The sequence below is a fragment of the Octodon degus genome, unplaced genomic scaffold (genome assembly GCF_000260255.1).
Source record: "Octodon degus isolate 3935 unplaced genomic scaffold, OctDeg1.0 scaffold00073, whole genome shotgun sequence".
NCBI lineage: Eukaryota > Metazoa > Chordata > Mammalia > Rodentia > Octodontidae > Octodon > Octodon degus.
In genome coordinates, this window is record NW_004524649.1 from 423135 (window position 1) to 440011 (window position 16877).

Genomic DNA, 16877 nt, shown 5'->3' on the forward strand with positions numbered 1-16877 from the left:
TCTTCCGCCTGACACCCCATGAGAAGCAGTGCATGATGTTCAGCGCCACTCTGAGCAAGGAGATCCGGCCAGTCTGCAGGAAGTTCATGCAGGATGTGAGTAGGGTGACACCCGCCTGTGGTGACCGTGACCTCAGCACAGCAGCTGCAGCCCTCCCCAGGGGCCTGGGCCAAGCCACGACGCCCAAGCTGCCCTCAGGGCACAGAGGATGCTGGGAGGCTGCAGAGGTGCCCGCCTTGCCCTGTTTTGTCTTGCTGGGAGCCAAGTGTGGTCCACTCCTGCGCCGACCTGGGCCTCCGTCCAGCTTTGGTAGCACGCTGTGCGGAGGTTCGGTGCCATAGGCTCTCTGGGAAGCACCACCACAAGGAGCTGCTGGCTGCAAGGTTCCGGGCAGGCACCGCGCCCCCCAAGTGAGCTCCGGCGCCCCTCCTGCTTCCCTCCCACACAGCCCATGGAGGTGTTTGTAGACGATGAGACCAAGCTCACGCTGCACGGCCTGCAGCAGTACTACGTGAAGCTCAAGGACAGTGAGAAGAACCGCAAGCTGTTTGACCTCCTGGATGTATTAGAATTTAACCAGGTGACGCCCTGCCTGCCTGCCACAGGCCAGACTTCTGGGTCTTGGAGTGGCACCTGGCTGACCATGTTCTTCCCCACAGGTGGTGATCTTCGTGAAGTCCGTGCAGCGTTGCATGGCCCTGGCCCAGCTCCTGGTGGAGCAGAACTTCCCCGCCATCGCCATTCACCGTGGCATGGCACAGGAGGAGCGGTGAGTGCTGGCCCGCCATGCAGCCAGGGAGCAGTGCCCAGAACAGGGCTGAGACCCTTGTGTGATGGCCTCCTCTTGTCTCTGCACCCAGCCTATCACGATACCAGCAGTTCAAGGACTTCCAGCGGCGGATCCTGGTGGCCACTAATCTGTTTGGACGAGGGATGGACATTGAACGTGTCAACATCGTCTTCAACTACGATATGCCCGAAGACTCAGACACTTACCTGCACCGGGTAGGGGGTCCATGGCCTGGTGTCTCCCACAGTGCCCCAGGAAGCTAGAGGCTGGGCACTTGGCCTGGATTATCCACTGCCTGACCACCTTCTGTTTCCTTCCAGGTTGCCCGTGCAGGTCGCTTTGGTACCAAAGGCCTGGCCATCACTTTCGTGTCTGATGAGAATGACGCCAAAATTCTTAATGATGTTCAAGACCGGTTTGAAGTTAATGTGGCTGAGCTTCCAGAAGAGATCGACATCTCCACATACAGTAAGTGGCCATGACAGAGCAACCTGGGGCTCTGGGACCAAGACCTGCCCTCACTACCTCCTCCTGTCTTCACAGTTGAACAGAGTCGGTAACCACGTTCCTGGAAGGCCATCGCCATCACGCCCTGCCTGCTTCTCCAGCCACAGACAAGTGTCTTTACTGTTGAAAAGCTGTAGATTTGTGTAACAATACATTTTTATTATGGAAGCCTGTCTCATTGTTTTTGTCTTTTTTGTTTGGTCTCCTAGCATTTCATAGGTGCCCCAAGCCAGGCTGGAGAGCCCCTCTACCAGGGAGCAGCACCACCTTCTGTATCAATGTGATATATTTAATTTTAAATGTGAACATTGAAAGGTTTACACAGACAACAAAATATCAACAACTTTTCACAATGTGAGGTCGCTGTGCCTTCATGCAGGCAGCCGCCTCTGTACCGTGAACTTGGGCATGGCCAGCACTCCGGCATGGCATCAGTCCTAGCTTAGGGAAGTTGAACCTGTGCTCCTCTTCTAGTCTGGCAGACAGCTGAAGACAAAGGGGCAGGTTGAGGCAGGGCCCTAGGTTTGTCCCCTGGTTTGGCTTGGCATATCAAGTCACAGCTGGGGTTGTGGCAAAGGCAGCCAGGAGCAGGTCCCTCCACCACTCCTGCTTCCTGCGTGCTCTTAGGTCAGGAGCAGCTGCTCTGTCTGCCCTCTGCACTGCAGGCAGCCTGAGGTGTAAGACTGCAGCACTGGGATAGGACAGGATGATGTCGGCGCACAAGCCTGGACTTCATATCCCGGACTCCGATGGTCTGAGGGCCTAGAGGAGAGGAGCCATGAGGCCTGAGCCGCCTGGGGCCCCCCCAGCACCCCATGCCCCAGGTTCAGCCCTTACCCGGGTCTGTTGGCTGGTGCTGCCAGTGGAGGAGGCGAATTCTGAGTACTTGTTACCGGTGACTGCGCAGGCCCACTTGCGGTACTCTGCCCTTACCTGTGATCAAGGCCAGGTCAGATCTGGGTGAACACCCACCAACCTGCACCCTACCACCCCGACACCATGGCCTCCATGCCTAACCTTCTTATTGAGCAGACAGTGCAGCAGGAAGAGGAAGGTGCCCTGTAGGCAGTTGAGCACTGTGAACACGTAGGTCAGTACTGTGTCGTGCCAGCTCTCTGGGCTGAAGAGGAACAAGCCGAAGCCCCAGGTGCAGCCCAGCACAAAGAGCTGTGCCACGGCAGTGATAGTCACCACCCTGCAGAGACAGGCAGCTATAGGGGGCCAGGTGCAGAGGAGACCCTGGCTTGGGGCCACCTTCCCACCAGCCCTCCTCACCTCGCCTTCCGCAATTTCTTCATATCTGGGTTAATCTCGGAAAACTTTTCTGTGAGCTTCCACACAGTAACCACAAAGATGATGGCATTGCACTGTGGGAACAGAAAGTGGTTAGAGGGGAGCATAGGCAGCAGCAAGGGGCGCAGGCAAAGGGGTACCTACCAAGATGACAAAAGTCAGCGGTCCCAGAAAGCTCCAGAGGAAACCCCGCTTCGGATCCAGCCAGCAGCTGGGAGGGGAAGGAGGCAGTGTCTGAAGCCAGGAGTCCCTACCAGCTATACCACCCCGCCCCATCCTCTCTGCAGAGCCACTTACTGGGCGGTGTGGCCATATCCTGAGCTGTTGGCCGCCGCCGAGATGGCCACGATGATCAGGGGTACGCCGTAGCCGATCAGGCACTGCCAGCGCGTGGCCAGGCCCTGGCCCTGGAATACGCGTACCACAAGGAAGTAGAGCTCTACACCCTCCAGACTCATCCAGCAGAAGGCAGCCAGGAAGAAGTAGTGCAGCAGTCCTGCCACCAGGCGGCAGCGCAGCCCCACCTGCGGGGGCAACGAGGGCGCAGAGGGGCGTGGTCCACGTTGGGGGCGGATCACGTAATCCAACCAATCCCCTGCCACAGGCCCCGAGAGGGTGGGGCCAGGCCCCTCTGGGCGTGCTCCCTGCACGTGCTGGAAGGGGCTGAGCGTGGCCTTAGGTTTTATGCTCCCCAAAAAACCGGAGACAAGAATGAGCGGGACAAGAATGGGGCGGGGCCGCACTCTGGGCTCGCTTTCGTTGGTTAGATGGAAGTAGGACGGAGTGAGGGGGTGGGGCCTACCTCGCCGCCTTCGTTCTCAATGCCCGCCAGGAAGACGGTGGAGCCCACAAAAAGGCAGATGCAGAGGTGTAGGTGCACGGTGGTACGCGAGCTCTGGATTGGCCGCACCAGCAGGAAGGTTATGATGCACAACAGCAGGCAGATGAGCGACACCGACAGCCCCACCTTGGTGATCAGGGTCAGCTTCCAGTCCTACGGCAGCCAGTGGGCGGGTGCTATAGTGGCTGGGCTTCCCCATTTGGTTGCGGAGGCCACAGTGCTGCTAGAATGGCTCTAGGGGGCCCTAGCGCTCACCTCCAACTGGTAGTGGGCCATGAGGACGGCGAAGCTGCTCAGGTGGTTACACTGGCAGGTGGTGCTGTTCTTCCCACTGCCCAGCCTCCGGCAGCCTGTGGTAGCCCAGTGTCCGTTTCCGCTGCTGTCATTCTTCCAGAAGGCACAGATTAGCTCTGTCCCAGGCTCCTCCGGCTATAGCGACACAGGGTTGTCAGAGTCTGGCCTGGTGCGCCCAGGGACTGCTGCTTACACGGTATTCTTTACTGAGTGTCCTAGGTGCGCCAGCCTTGGGGAGAGCTCGGTGAAAAGGGCAGGCACAGGTCCACCCTATGGGGCCATGGCAGTGTTGGGGACAGATGACATTGTAAACCTGACACTGGACAATATGCTAGAAGGCAGTGAATACCATGGAGAAAACAACAGGGGCAAAGGTTGTGGTTCCAGGTTGTCTTTTTTTTTTTTTCCTCCCGTTTTTGGGGTCTTTGTGAGACAAGGTCTCATAATACAGCTCAGGCTGACATTGAGGTTTTTGTTGTTTTTTTTTTTTTAAATGTATTTGGTTGTTGCCAGGGACCTCAGGATATGCTCACTAGTAGCACCGACTCAGGGTGATCCTCCTGCTTTCAGCCTCCCCAGTGCTGGGATTACAGGCGTGACACCACATCCCTACTCTGGCCAGCTTAGCCTGCCCCTAAGCTTGCCTAAACAGGCACTTTCATCCACTGTGCTATATCGTCGGCCCCCCTTGAACTCACTTTGTAGCCCAGACTGGTCTCGAACTCACACCAAGCCTCAGCCTCCTAAGTGCTGGGATTACAGGCACATGCCACCATACTTGGCCTCCTAGTTAGTAATTTTAAATGAGGAAGTTGGGAAAAACCTGGTGAGGCGATATTTGAATAAATACTGAAATATAAAGGACTACAGGATGTAGGGAGGAGATTCCAGGCAGAGGGGCACAGCAGTGCAAAGGCCCTGCGGCCCATTCGCTTGTCTGTGGAATGGACAACAGGGCCTTTCCCTTTCCTCCTGGAGACTCACACGGTGGGAGAACGCAAAGGTCACTGGAGAGGCCAGTTTGTCCGTGTTGGTGTTGCTCAGAAAGACAGAGTTGACAGCAGAGAGGAGCGTGGCCCGTGCCCCGTGGACAGGTCTCTCCTTGGCCTCTGTCAGCTGCACCAGCTTCTCGGGCTCCAGGGCCAGTGAGGCATTGGCCAGCCACTTCTCCATGTGCTGACTGGACAGCATGCCCACCACAGCATGGCCTGGGGATGGACATGCTGCCGCTGCATCGCATGCCTTTTGCTCTGTGCCCCAGATTCCCACGCTGAGGCGCCCCAATTCAGGCCCCCTCCTTCTGATGATGGCTTAGTTTCTTTTGGGTCCCACCCTGTCCCTCTCCATCTCCACCCCACCCCTCACTTGAATCCTCTGCTCCTGCTACGACAGCCCAGTCCAGCAGCATCCGTGCGTGGCCCTGGCCCGCAGTGACATTCCCGCTGCCGCTCTCCTTGACCACCAGGGACAGCTCTGAGGGGAGATTGCAGAGATTGGGGACAAAGTACAGGCCCTGGCAGGGTAGATAGGGCGGGTGGGCAGAGCCTCACCTGTTCCAGAAGGGGATGAGTAGGTGAGGCTGCCCTCGGGCAAGGCCTGGGCCAGGGACCTCAGGATATGCTCAAGGTACGAGAGCAGCCAGGTGGCGACCCGGTGCGTGTCTCTCTGGGAGAGGTTCTTTATGTCCCCAGGGGCTTCCAGCAGCCCATCCACGACCCCAACAAATTTCTGGAAGTGAAGGGTGACAGATGTTAAGATTACAGAACCACATCCTGGATTCATTACTGTCATGCAGCAGCCAGGACATAAGAAAGGACAACAAGCTTGTGCCTAGGGCACTTGGGGCACAGCATCCAGCCAGACTTACTACCTGCTATAGTAGCAGTTTCTGACTGAGCTGTGTGGGGCCAGCTTGGCCACTTGGTGAGGTCTCAGAAGTTGTGCAGACCTGCTCTGAGGTAAAACATACACATCAAAGCCAGGCACAGTGGAGCATGCCTGTAATCCCAGCACACAGGAGGCTGAGGCAAGAGGACTGCCACAAGTTTGAGGCCAGCCTCTGGGCTACACAGTCAGTCCAAGGCTAACATGACCAATATAGCAAGGCCCTGTCTCAAAAAAGAAAATATTGGGGCCGGGGAAATAACTCAGTAGAGTAAGCACTTGCCTGGCAAGCGGAAGGGCTTGAGTTCAATCCCCAGTACCCAAAGCCATGCCAGCCACAAAACCAGGCATGGTGACCCACACCTATAATCCCAGTGCTGGGGAGGCTGAGACAGGAAGATCACTACGAGTCTAAACTGCATAGTGAGACCCTGTATCAAATAAATAAAGAAAATATCTAGGCTTGGTGTGGTGGCACACCTGTAATCCCAGCACTCGGGAGGGTGAAGCAGGATCATTGCAAGTTTAAGACCAGCCTGGGCTACAAAGTGAGCTCAAGGTCAGCCTGAACTGCATAGTGAGACCTTGTCTCAAAAAGACAAAAAAAAAAAAAGGGGGCTGGTGAGATGGCTCAGTGGTCTAAAGCACCTACCTCGAACAAGCTTAGCAAAGCACAGGGACCGTGGTTCAATCCCCCAGCACCACATGCCAGCCAACCCCGCCCCCTGGTGGGCTGAGCTGGCCACACACACACACACAAATAAATAAAACCACACACACACAAATAAATAAAATTTAAAAAAAAAAAAAGAAAAGAAAAGAAAAGAAAAAAGAAAAAGAGGGGCTGGTGAGATGGCTCAGTGGTCTAAAGCACCTACTTGGAACAAGCTTGGTAAAGCACGGGGACCGTGCGTGGTTCGATCCCCCAGCACCATAAGCCAGACAGTCCCACCCCCAGGTGGGCTGAGCTGGCCACACACACACACACACACACACACACAAATAAAATTAAAAAATTAAAAGAAAAAGAAAGAAAAAATCTGAAAATTATTCCATGTTGAAATGGGTAATATTTTGTTTTTGGTTTTTAATTTTATTTATTTATTTATTTATTTATTTTGTGTGTGTGGCCAGCTCAGCCCACCAGGGGGCGGGGCCAGCTGGCATGTGGTGCTGGGGGATTGAACCGTGGTCCACTGTGCTTTGCTTGGCCCAGCTTGTTCTAAGTAGGTGCTTCAGACAACTGAGCCATCTCACCAGCCCTGAAATGGGTAATATTTTGGACCTGTTGGATTATATTTTTCTTTATACATTTTTCTATTGGGCTAAAACCTCCTTAATTACGCTGTTCAAGTTCCAAGTTCATACAACAGAGCCTCTATTCTATCAGTTGGGTTCATGAAAACTTGCCACTGACTACCAGTGAGGCACAATTTCCCTGCTGCATTACGGATTTGGAAATGGGCCTAGAGAAGGGAAGTCTTTCACTTTAGCTCGCACAGCAAAAGTGGCACTGAGATTTGAACTCTGTGGCCCAGATCTGGTTTTGTTTCCCCTTTCCAGTACTAGGCACTGAATGCAGGGCTTTTGCACTGAGCTACCTCTTCACCTACTTCTTCAGACAGGGAATCCTTGAATTGCTAAGTAGCCCTGACTGGGCTAGAATCTGTGATCCTCCTGCCTCAGTCTCTCTAGTTGCTGAGATTATGGGAGTGCATATCACACCAGAACTGATTCTTTTTTTGTGGAACCGGAGATTGAACTCACGTCCTTGAGCTTGCCAGACAAGAGCTTATTCTACTGAGCCATCTCCCCGGCCCTGAGAACTCTGATGCTTCTCTGTTCCAGTCTGCCGCTTTTATTACCCTCGTGTGTGCGCGCGCGCGCGCCTGGGTAGCAGCATGTATGGGTGTGCCTTAGACACACGTGTCACACTCCAAGTCCCGCCTTGGTTGAGGACTGTTTCCACCACACCCAAGCCTCCCACCTCCCATGCTGTCCTGGGTGTCCCCTGGGTTTCGCCTTTACCTTGATGATCTGCTCAGCTGCTTGGGACTTCAAGTCTCGACTCAGACCCTGGACTTTGTCAAGGAAGGCTGAGAGGTTCTGCAGGAGGGTACATAGGCATCAGCCAACCTTGAGGGTTGGGAGGTACAGGGCTAAGGAGTGGGCACACATCTGTGGATGCGGGTTCCACCCTCTGGTCTGCTGGGGTGCTTACCTTGCTGGAGATCCCAGAGGGCAGGCGCCAGACAGGGAAGGGGATCTCTGCAGGGGAAAGACAGGGCTCATGAAACAGTTTTGTGGGGGTCAGATAGCAGGGATCTTAGGGTCAGGTCACGCCAGATACCTTGGCAAGTGGTATTCTTTGGGCCATTGCGGAACCCAGGCATTGGCTTCCAACCTGGCCGGCAGCGGCACCTATATGACCCCACGGAGTTGACGCAGGTGGTAGAATTGTGGCACTCATGCTGCCCAGTGGCACACTCATCCACCTCTGGGGACACAAGCAAGGGGGTCAGGCCCTGTACCAACCCAAACAGGATCTGTCTTCTCCCCATTCCTTCTGGACAGTATGTCCCGCCTTAGCTGGAGGTGCTGCCACCTGGTGACCTCACATCCTGGAGGGGTGGGCACTGGGTCAAGGAAGTGCAGAGAGGGGTCGCGTCCAGAAGGCTGGCCGTGCAGGTGTGCAGGTTGTAAAAACACTCCACGTCTTTCCTCCCAGTTAGTGCTTAGGGGCCACCCAGGGCCACCCAGAAGCCTCGCTGGAGCCCCAGGGTCTTTCCTCATCTAGCCTCAGAAGACCAAGTGCCTGGCACTGAGGACTCCGCAGTACTGGTTCTACTTGATTAAGTGACCGGGTATTTGCACCGCAGGTTTTGAGACCCTGGGCTTGTGGCATCTGAGCTCGGACCTTCACATATGGTGTCGGGAGGACCATCGCGGGATCCGGGAACTGGCTTCCATCCACGCCGGCATTTGCACTGAAAACTACCGGCAGTGTTGATGCAGTGGGTGGTGTTGTGGCATGGTTTCTGTCCAGACATGCATTCATTCACATCTGAGGACAAAGCCAGGCCATCAGACCCAGTCTGACTGTCTCACACCTGCCCCCCAACTCAGCACCCCCTGCCCACTTGTCACAGCCCCAAGCCGAGGAGGATCTTTCTTGCATGTGCCACCACCTGGTGACCTTCAGCTTCACCTTCAGAGCACCTTGTGGTGGCCTCGCTACATGGAGGGCACTGCAGGGAGTATCTTCATTTTTAAAAAGAGAAACGGAATGCAGGCAGCTGGGCTTCCTGAACACAAGTCCTTGCTCCTGCCTGGCCATGGCAGAGGCTACCCTTCTCAGGACTGGAAGTGACATTTCCTTCTACTCATACATGATCAGGAGGAAGTGGCGACATCTGCAGGACTCCTCTGGGCACCCTATGCCCCCAAGTCCTTGCCCTTCTCTGTCCCTGGATGAGACCTTCCAGGAAGCACTGTGGGAACTGCCACTCTCCACCCTCCTCAGCACAGGTCCTGCCTGGACACCTTCCCAGCTCCTTCCAGCCTCATGCATCTTCCCTGGGCCTCTACCTGTGCACTGCCTTGGGCCTTCCGGGGTGAACTTGAACCCTGGAGAACAATTACAGATGGATTTGCCTTCACTAGGGCCCTGGCAGGTGCTGTGGTCCTGTGTTGGCTGGTTCACATCTGGAAGAAGAGGGGAGGGCACTGCAGCTGCGGGCAGCTTCTTTGCTGGGAGCTGGCCAGGCTTCCTGGCACCAAAGCATCCGGAGGACTCCACCGTCTCTTCCCTGGGCTGTGGCGCCTTTTCCAGTTCTCACCAAGGCAATCCACAGTGAGTATGGTGGTCTGGACTCTGTTGTCCAAATGCAGGGAGACACTGCTGAGTCGTCCCAGCCCCAGCCCTTTTTGCCGCCCCATGCAGCTCCCAGCAGTGGCAGGGGCGTCACCACTTGTGTCCCAGCCTGAGGATTTGGAGCTGAGCCCAGATGGGCCTCACGAGACCAGAGTGCAAGGGAGATCCATGTTCCCAAGCAGCCTGTCTTGGCTCCAAGTGGTGGCCTGTGACCTCATTCCATCTGGGCTCCTGTCCCATGCCTGAGCACCCCTTGGAATTTTCGTGACCTTTCAGGACAGCACTGTCATCCCCACTAGCTCCATGGAGGTGAACAGAGATGCCCTGAGTCAGGGCCCCCAAGAGTCTCAACTGCCGGGATAGGAAGCAAGGATGCCAGGCCAGGGTCCAACCAGGTCCTCTCCATGAATCCCCAGAGGCAGCTGGTGGTGACAATCCGCATTCCTGCCCTGGGCCAACTCCAGGCAGCCAGGTCAGAATCAGGTGCTGATGGGGTGTCAGCGTCAAGCCATTCAGCCATTTCTGCGTCGCCTCCCACCAGGATGCAGACCTGGGGCCTGGCTGCCATCTCTGTCCCCTTGCAGCTGCCCTCTTCCTGTGGTCCAGACTCCAGTGTCATCCTCTACCCAACTCATGTCATGTTTGAGGCCTTGAGACCACCCCACCTGGCCTGGCCCAGCCTCTTCCTGCACCCCCCAGCTGGACCAATGGCTGAGGCTTTGGGATGGGAACCTGAGCACATGATGTGGGGACTGCGTGCCTACCCTCTATCCTTCTTCCCGAGGATCCAGCTTGAGTCCTTGGATCCATGGTGACTGGAACTTCAGGGAAATTTGTAGGCACAGCTGAGCCTAAAGTGGCAGGCGTCGTTGTTTCTGGGAATGGGAAGAAGTTGCCAAGCTCGCTGGAATGTGCGTTCCTGAGCATCCTAGGCACCACCCCTTCCTGTTTATGCAAATTAGATGCAAATAGATGGTACGTTCTGATCTCCTAGAAGTGGAGGGTTCTGGATCTTGGGGAACCCACAGAGAAACTATGACAGATGACTTTATGACATCCAGAGAAAGTATTAGCCACCATGGGGTTATGACACAGGTAGATATGTCCTTCAGTGATGAGATAGGGCCTTAGGTGTTAGGTACCGCTCAAATTTAGCACACTCCTCTGTGTCACCTGCTGTGAGGCTCAGGGGCCATGTCACCTTACCCTGCTCATGTAATTCTGTGCCTAGCCACTACTTTCGCCACCCATGCTGGCTTGTTTCTAACACGGCAGCATTATCAACCTCACTACGCAGTCCTGAGGGCTTGGGCCATGCTGAGTATCCAGGGTCTCCATGGACCGCTGTGCTGCTTGCGTACTACGCGATGTTACTGGTCCACCAGGATATTGGTCCACGGTCCATCTGTGTCCACGTAGAGAGAAGGCCCTTTTCCTGATTTAGGACCTGATTTAGGCCAGCAGTGTGGTAGACAGAGCACCCCGGTAGACAGAAAAGGTGTGGTCCCCTTTTCTGCTGTCTTCTGCTGTCCTTGTGCAAGCACAGCAGGAGGGACGGGCCTAGGATGTGGGCTGCAGCTCCTCTTGGACCCTTGGCTCAGCTTCAGCCTCCCTTCCCTGACCTCCAAACTCTACATTAACTCCTCTTTGTGTGACACGCAGGAAGCGAGTTCCCCGTGGGCATGACCAGTACATGTATGGCAAGACCACAACTAGAATCAGCCCTGCAGCCCCTCTGACCATGCCCCGGGGGTGCCCATCCAGAAGAAGCCAGATCTTAAGACTTGAGAAATTCTCTGTGGTGAGCTCTTGACAGCGTGCATGAGATCCTGGGCTCCGCCCCTGGCTCCACAAGAATAAATACAGGACGTCCCTGGGCCATCGCTAACAGCACTTGCCACGAACCTTCAGTGGCGCAAGGCCTTCAGATCGTATTTACCTTCCCAGAAATGTGTGTGTGTGCACGTGCATGCCAGAAATCAAACTCACAACCTCATACTTACCAAGCAGGTGCTGTGCCACTGAGATATACCCCCGGCCCTACCTTTCCAGCAATTCTATGAGGCAAAAGCCACCATTCCTTTTTATAGATGGGTAAAGGGAGGCACAAAAAGAGCAAGTAACTGTCTAAGAATAGAACAAAAACGAAGGTACCGTTGCCAGGCATGGTGGTGCACGCCTGTACCCCAGCTCTCAGGAGGCTGAAGAGGGAGGATTGCGAGTTTGAGCTCAGCACCGGAAACTTAGCAAGACTCTGCCTCAAGAGTGAAAAAAGAGATGGGGCTGGGGGGAGAGCAGGTGTAGCTCAGTTCTGGGCCACAGGTTCCGTACCCAGAATTTAAAAAAAAATAAAAATAAAAATAAAAATAAAGACTCCTTTTTCCCTCTTTAGAGAATCACAGTATCATCATGTCACTCAACAGAGTTCCTGTGAAGCTAGCGATGTCACTCGCCCTCCCCTAAACCAGCCTGCCACTCAGTGCAGGCGCACAGGTACATGCACACCTGTTCCACCTCAGACATCAGGCACCAAATCCGTCACCGGGCCCAGCCTCTGGCTGCTGTGGCTCTGGCGCCGCCAACCTCAGCGAGGGGAGGCGTGGGACGCGGGGAGGTCCTTACCATGGCATGTGTTCTCACTCAGATTCATGAACTTGGTAGCTCCAGTCTTGAGCTTATATCCCGGGCTGCACTCACAGTAGTAGCTCCCCACTGTGTTCTTGCAGTCGGCAAACGGCCCACAGTTCACACTGTTCGGAGGCACACACTCGTTGATGTCTGGAACACAGCAGGACAAAGGGTCAGCTCCCGTCCCCCGCACAGGGCCTGAGGATGGGACTGAGTGCTGCGGGAGGAGCCTGGGCTTGCACTGCGGTGGCTGTGCTGCAGCTGGAGAAGGCCGTTCCTGAAACCCACACAGTCCATTCTTTTCATGCCGGCGCCCTGGCTGACACCCCAGATTTGGACACAGGGCACAGTGACAAAGCGAGGGACAGGCAAGAAGCTCAGCACTCCTCTCAGTCTTAAGGACAGCTTGAGGCACAGACTCACAGGATCTGAGTCCTGCTTTCTCTCTCCAGAAAGACACTTTCATGCTTCTTACTCCTCCTCTTCCTTCTCCTCCTCTCTCTTCCATTCACACACTGGGGATTGAACCCAAGGAGCGCCTAACTACACTTCCAGCACTTTTTACATTTCCTTATTGCGAGATACGGTTGGTTTTTTAATTAATTTTATTTTATTTTTTTTAATCTTTTTTTTTAATTATGTGTGTGTGTGTGTGTGTGTGTGTGTGTGTGTGGCCAGCTCAGCCCACCAGAGGGCACGGCTGGCTGGCATGTGGTGCTGGGGGATTGAACCGTGGTCCCTTTGCTTTGGCTAAGTTTGTTCAAATAGGTGCTCTAGACCACTGAGCCATCTCACCAGCCCCTTAATTAATTTTATTGAGAAACAAATAGCAATGTGACAGGTCAGTAGGCTACTAACAGGTGAGTAGGACAGTTACAATAATTAATACATTGACGTGAGATACAACTTTGCTAAGTCACTGAATTGCCTAGGCAGCTCCAACTTGCGGTCCTCCTGCCTCAGCCTCTCAGAGAGCTAGATTACAGGCGCACATCAACATTAACATCTCTTCTCAAGGAGACCATGCTGAGGTTTCCACTCAAAGCCTGTGCTTTCCAATTCTCCCTATGTTCCCCTGCCTCCCCCACACATGCCTGCCCGTCCCAAGCCTCTACCATCACAACTGTCCGTGATGCTGATGTGCTCAGGTGAAAATCCAGCTTTGCAGACACAGGAGTTGTTGAAACATGTGGAGTTGTCAGGGCAACGCAGGGTACAGCCTAGGAGAGCAGAGAGCACAGTCAGAGGGGAGGCCCCAGCCTGGAGTCTCTCCTACAAGCTCCCCTGTCCCTGGGCTCAATGACCCCCAGGCTCCACTGCAGGCCACACGGCCCAGCCAACTCACCCATGTTGTTCTGTTCTCTGGCTTCTGACAGGCTCAGCAGAACACACAGCACTGTAAAGTGACAAAGCAGGGTCAGCAGGGCTGGGTGGGGAAGGAGCTCTGGGGGAGACGCAAGATAAGCCTGGGCCGCCCCCTCCTGAGCTCAGGGAGGGCAAGAAGGTGACTCTGTCCCACCTCCAGGGTGGAATCAGGAACAGAGAAGGGAAAGCCTGAGCCAGATGTGGGGACAGGGGTGGTGGTCATGGCTCAGCTGCCAGCTCTCCTGGCCTATGCCTATGTGCTGGAGCCTCAGGCTGGAGGATCGTAAGTTCAAACCCAGCCTGGACAACTTAGCAAGACAGCCTCAAAATAAAATTTAAAAAAATAAATAAATAAAAAGGGGAGTGGGATAGAGCTCAGCAGCACAGCACCTGCCTGGCAAGCACAAGGTCCTGACTTTGATTCCTGATACCAAAAATAAATAAAAAGGGCTGGAGATGAAGCTCAGTTTGAGGCCTTGGCTTCAATCCTCAGACCATAAAACAAAAAACAAAACCAGTAGCCTCTGGGCCAGCACTATCCCAGCTCCCCAGCTTGGTTCTCCAAAGCTCTGGCCTGCCCTGCCCTGCCCCGCCCTCAGAGTCCTGCACACCTGCCCCCTCCACCACCAGAGGAGTCCCAGAGCTTCCCCTGGGACCCAGGAAGACACTGTGGCCACTACAGGCTCAGCCTGAGACCCCTGCTGCAACCCCCACCAGGGCCTTAGGATATAACCATGTCCCTGCCAGCACTGGGGCAGAACCTCAAGGACCCCAATAAGCCTGGGAGTCCTGGATGGCAGTATGGGCTAGGCCAGGCCTGTGAGTCACTTCCTGGGCCAAGGGGAGGTGATCTCCTGCCCCTGGGGGTACTCAGACCCTAGTTTCAGTACTATGCAAGCATGCAGTTTGCAGTTGTGGAGCTGCAATGGGGGTCCCTCCGCACTCATCTGTATCTAAACTCAGGGTACTTGGAGTACCCCGAACCTTACCCCTCCCTGTGGGGATAAACTCAGGCTGGAGCACCAAGCCCACAGCCTCCCTAGCGCCCACAGCCCTGCTTGCTTCCTCCTCCCTGGCCACAGGTCCTGGCCAGCCCCCCACACACTTCCTCTTCCAGGGACCACAGTGACCTCGGGCTGGATTCTTCAATGTCCCCAAAGCCACAAGCAACGCCTTTCAGGCTCCACAGTACCCAGCAGACAGGGTCTGTATTTATGGAGAAACTGAGGCCTGGAGGATCAGGACACATGGCATAGACAGAGGGGCCTGGAGACAATGGATTTCAGGGACACAGTCCCAGCCTGGGAGGGCTCCCTGGCAACCCCGACAATCAGCTGGGGCTGCCCCTCCCGTCCCCAAGCCACCAGGCCTGGGTGTCCACATCTGGGGACTCGGAATTCAGCCAAACAGGAGCTGGAGCAGGGCTGCTGGCCATCCGCTCCCACATCTGCTTCTCATTGTCAGCAAGCAGGAAGGGCCCTGCCTGGGGAAACTGGGGCGTTGGGGGTGCTGCCTGTTAAGGACCCCAAAGCCCTAGCACCAGACTGAAGGGAATTCACCACCATAACAACAGTGACCTACTCTGGGCTATAAAACCATCCTATAACATGGAGGCCGGCCTTGTTCCTTTTTATCTGGAGTTTTGGCACTAGAGTGCCCTGCCACTGAGCCACGCCCCCAGCCCCTTCCTAGGTAGTCCCAGGCTGGGAGATTGGGAGTGTGGTACCGTACCCAGTGCAACCCAGCCCAACCCAGCCGGGCGTGGCTCCATTTCACAGCTGAGGACAACAGTGCCCCGGGCTCTATCACTTGGCCCCAACACAGCTGGCCAAGCCTAGGCAGCTGTCCTCCAGCAACTGTCCCCACGTGGCTTCTGTCCCCACTCCTGAGTAGGGGGCACTATGCTGCCACCTGCCATGGAAGCCTGGGCCCGGCCCAGCGAATCTATTCCCCTAGTGTCATTTCTCCACTCTCTGTGGTGCCTGTTGCTCAGGCAACGGTGGCCCTATAACCTTTTGTGCCACACTGGGTGTGGCAGGGAGGGGAAGTGACAGCAGTTAGGGTTTTTTTTTTTTTTTTTTGAACAGTTAGGTTTAGCTCAGCTAAAATCCCGCCAGCACGGTCCAGTCCCAGCCGGCTTCTAGGGAACCGAGTGCACTGCGTCCAGATCGCCCGGGAGATGGTGGAGATGGGGTGGGGTGCCCCCAAGCGCCGGGCGGACAGCAGCCGCCGGTCCCGCCCGCTCTACAGTACGTCCGCGTACCGCAGCATTAGCCCTCGCTCTGGGCCTCTGTTCTTTCCTTTAATTTTTGTTAGAGAGTTTGGCTGAGTTGCCCAGGCTGGGCTCACATTTGCGATTCTCCAGCCTCCGGCTCCCGAGTGCCGGCACGACAGGCTTGTGGCTCCCTCCACGTCCTGCTTGCTCTCTTTCTTTTCCCCGAACCTCGGTTTCTCCTCCAGGGGCGCGACCTCTACGCGGCCTCCGCAAAGCCCGCACCCGAGCCCGCACAGGGGCGCAGGTTGTCTGCCCCGGCCACGCGGCCCCCAAGAGTCCCGCTCCGGCCCCGCGCGGGCTACAGTTCCTACCGAGCAGCAGGCGCGGCGCTTCCATGGCTCAAGCCGGCTGGGGACGCTGGGACAGGGACGCGGCTGACCCGGCGCGCGCGAAGGATCCTGGAGCGGCGGCGCCAGCGGGGTTTTATGGAGAGGGAGGTGCCAGCCCGCCCCGGAACCCCGGGGGCGGGAACACGTGGGCCCGGGCGACAGTGCCCAGACCCACAAAGGGGAATTAGCTCTACTGGCCAAGGGCGCCCTGCAGCCGCTAGCGCGGGAGAGTCGAGACCTTCCTGACTCTGCCTGCGTGGGTGCATGAGGAAGGAGGGATTTTCGGCTGGGTTTGCCTGGCTTATATCCTCGGTGGGTGGGGACTAGCCAGGGGGTAGTGCAGTGCTTGCGTAGGACCCCAGCACTGGGGAGGCTGAGGCAAGAGGTTTCAAAGTTGGGCCTTGCTGGAACTTGTTTCAAAATAAAAAATAAAAATGCGCCCATGTGACTTAGTCGCAATGATCCTGGGTTCAATTTTCCATTGCTGGAAAAGATAGGGAGGGAGGGAAAGAGAGAGGAAGGACAGAAATGACCCAAGTCTCCTTGAAGCGTTGCCCTGTGCTCCTGCTTGGGAGGCTGGCCCTCCTTTTCACCAGGGAAATTAAGGCAGCAGGGCTGGGGCTGCAGCCTGCATGGCGGGATGGACATGCACAGTCCGTGGTGTCTTCCCAGCGCGCCGAAAAAAAAGAAGGAGTCAGAACTGGCAGCAGTTTTAAGGTAACATGGGAACCACATTAATCAGCAAGGAATCAGAGGATAGGATCCGGGGAGCCCCAGGCCTCAGCCATGCTAGGCAA

At 55.6% G+C, this 16877-nt stretch overlaps 2 protein-coding genes across 6 annotated transcripts in view; one reads left to right on the forward strand and one right to left on the reverse strand.

Annotated features, from left to right (window-relative positions):
* Positions 1-1465, forward strand: part of Ddx39a (DExD-box helicase 39A) — a 6758-nt gene extending 5293 nt beyond the window's left edge. Inside the window, exons 6-11 of the mRNA XM_004635622.2 lie at positions 1-95; positions 449-580; positions 660-769; positions 861-1005; positions 1111-1258; positions 1334-1465. The exon at positions 1-95 is cut by the window's left edge and continues 26 nt beyond it. Of these exons, the coding sequence (XP_004635679.1) occupies positions 1-95; positions 449-580; positions 660-769; positions 861-1005; positions 1111-1258; positions 1334-1350 (647 nt within the window). The 3' untranslated portion in view covers positions 1351-1465. The remainder of the gene's footprint in view (positions 96-448; positions 581-659; positions 770-860; positions 1006-1110; positions 1259-1333) is intronic.
* A 100-nt stretch (positions 1466-1565) lies between these two features.
* Positions 1566-16159, reverse strand: Adgre5 (adhesion G protein-coupled receptor E5). Of its 5 annotated transcripts, XM_023720102.1 has the most exons (21): positions 16063-16159; positions 13457-13507; positions 13227-13331; positions 12106-12261; positions 10248-10358; positions 9198-9314; positions 8527-8673; positions 7960-8106; positions 7831-7877; positions 7638-7715; positions 5276-5453; positions 5091-5198; positions 4710-4933; positions 3687-3860; positions 3393-3584; positions 2888-3114; positions 2735-2801; positions 2573-2664; positions 2315-2492; positions 2135-2230; positions 1566-2059 (listed from the first exon to the last, which is right to left on the reverse strand). In XM_023720102.1, exons 1-21 carry the CDS (start codon positions 16085-16087, stop codon positions 2030-2032), a joined length of 2550 nt encoding a protein of 849 aa, XP_023575870.1. In that variant the 5' UTR covers positions 16088-16159; the 3' UTR covers positions 1566-2029. The 5 variants fall into 5 exon arrangements, with proteins under 5 accessions (XP_023575870.1, XP_023575871.1, XP_023575872.1 ...); XM_023720103.1 differs by lacking the exon at positions 7960-8106; XM_023720104.1 differs by lacking the exons at positions 9198-9314; positions 10248-10358.
* Between the last annotated feature and the right edge of the window lie 718 nt (positions 16160-16877).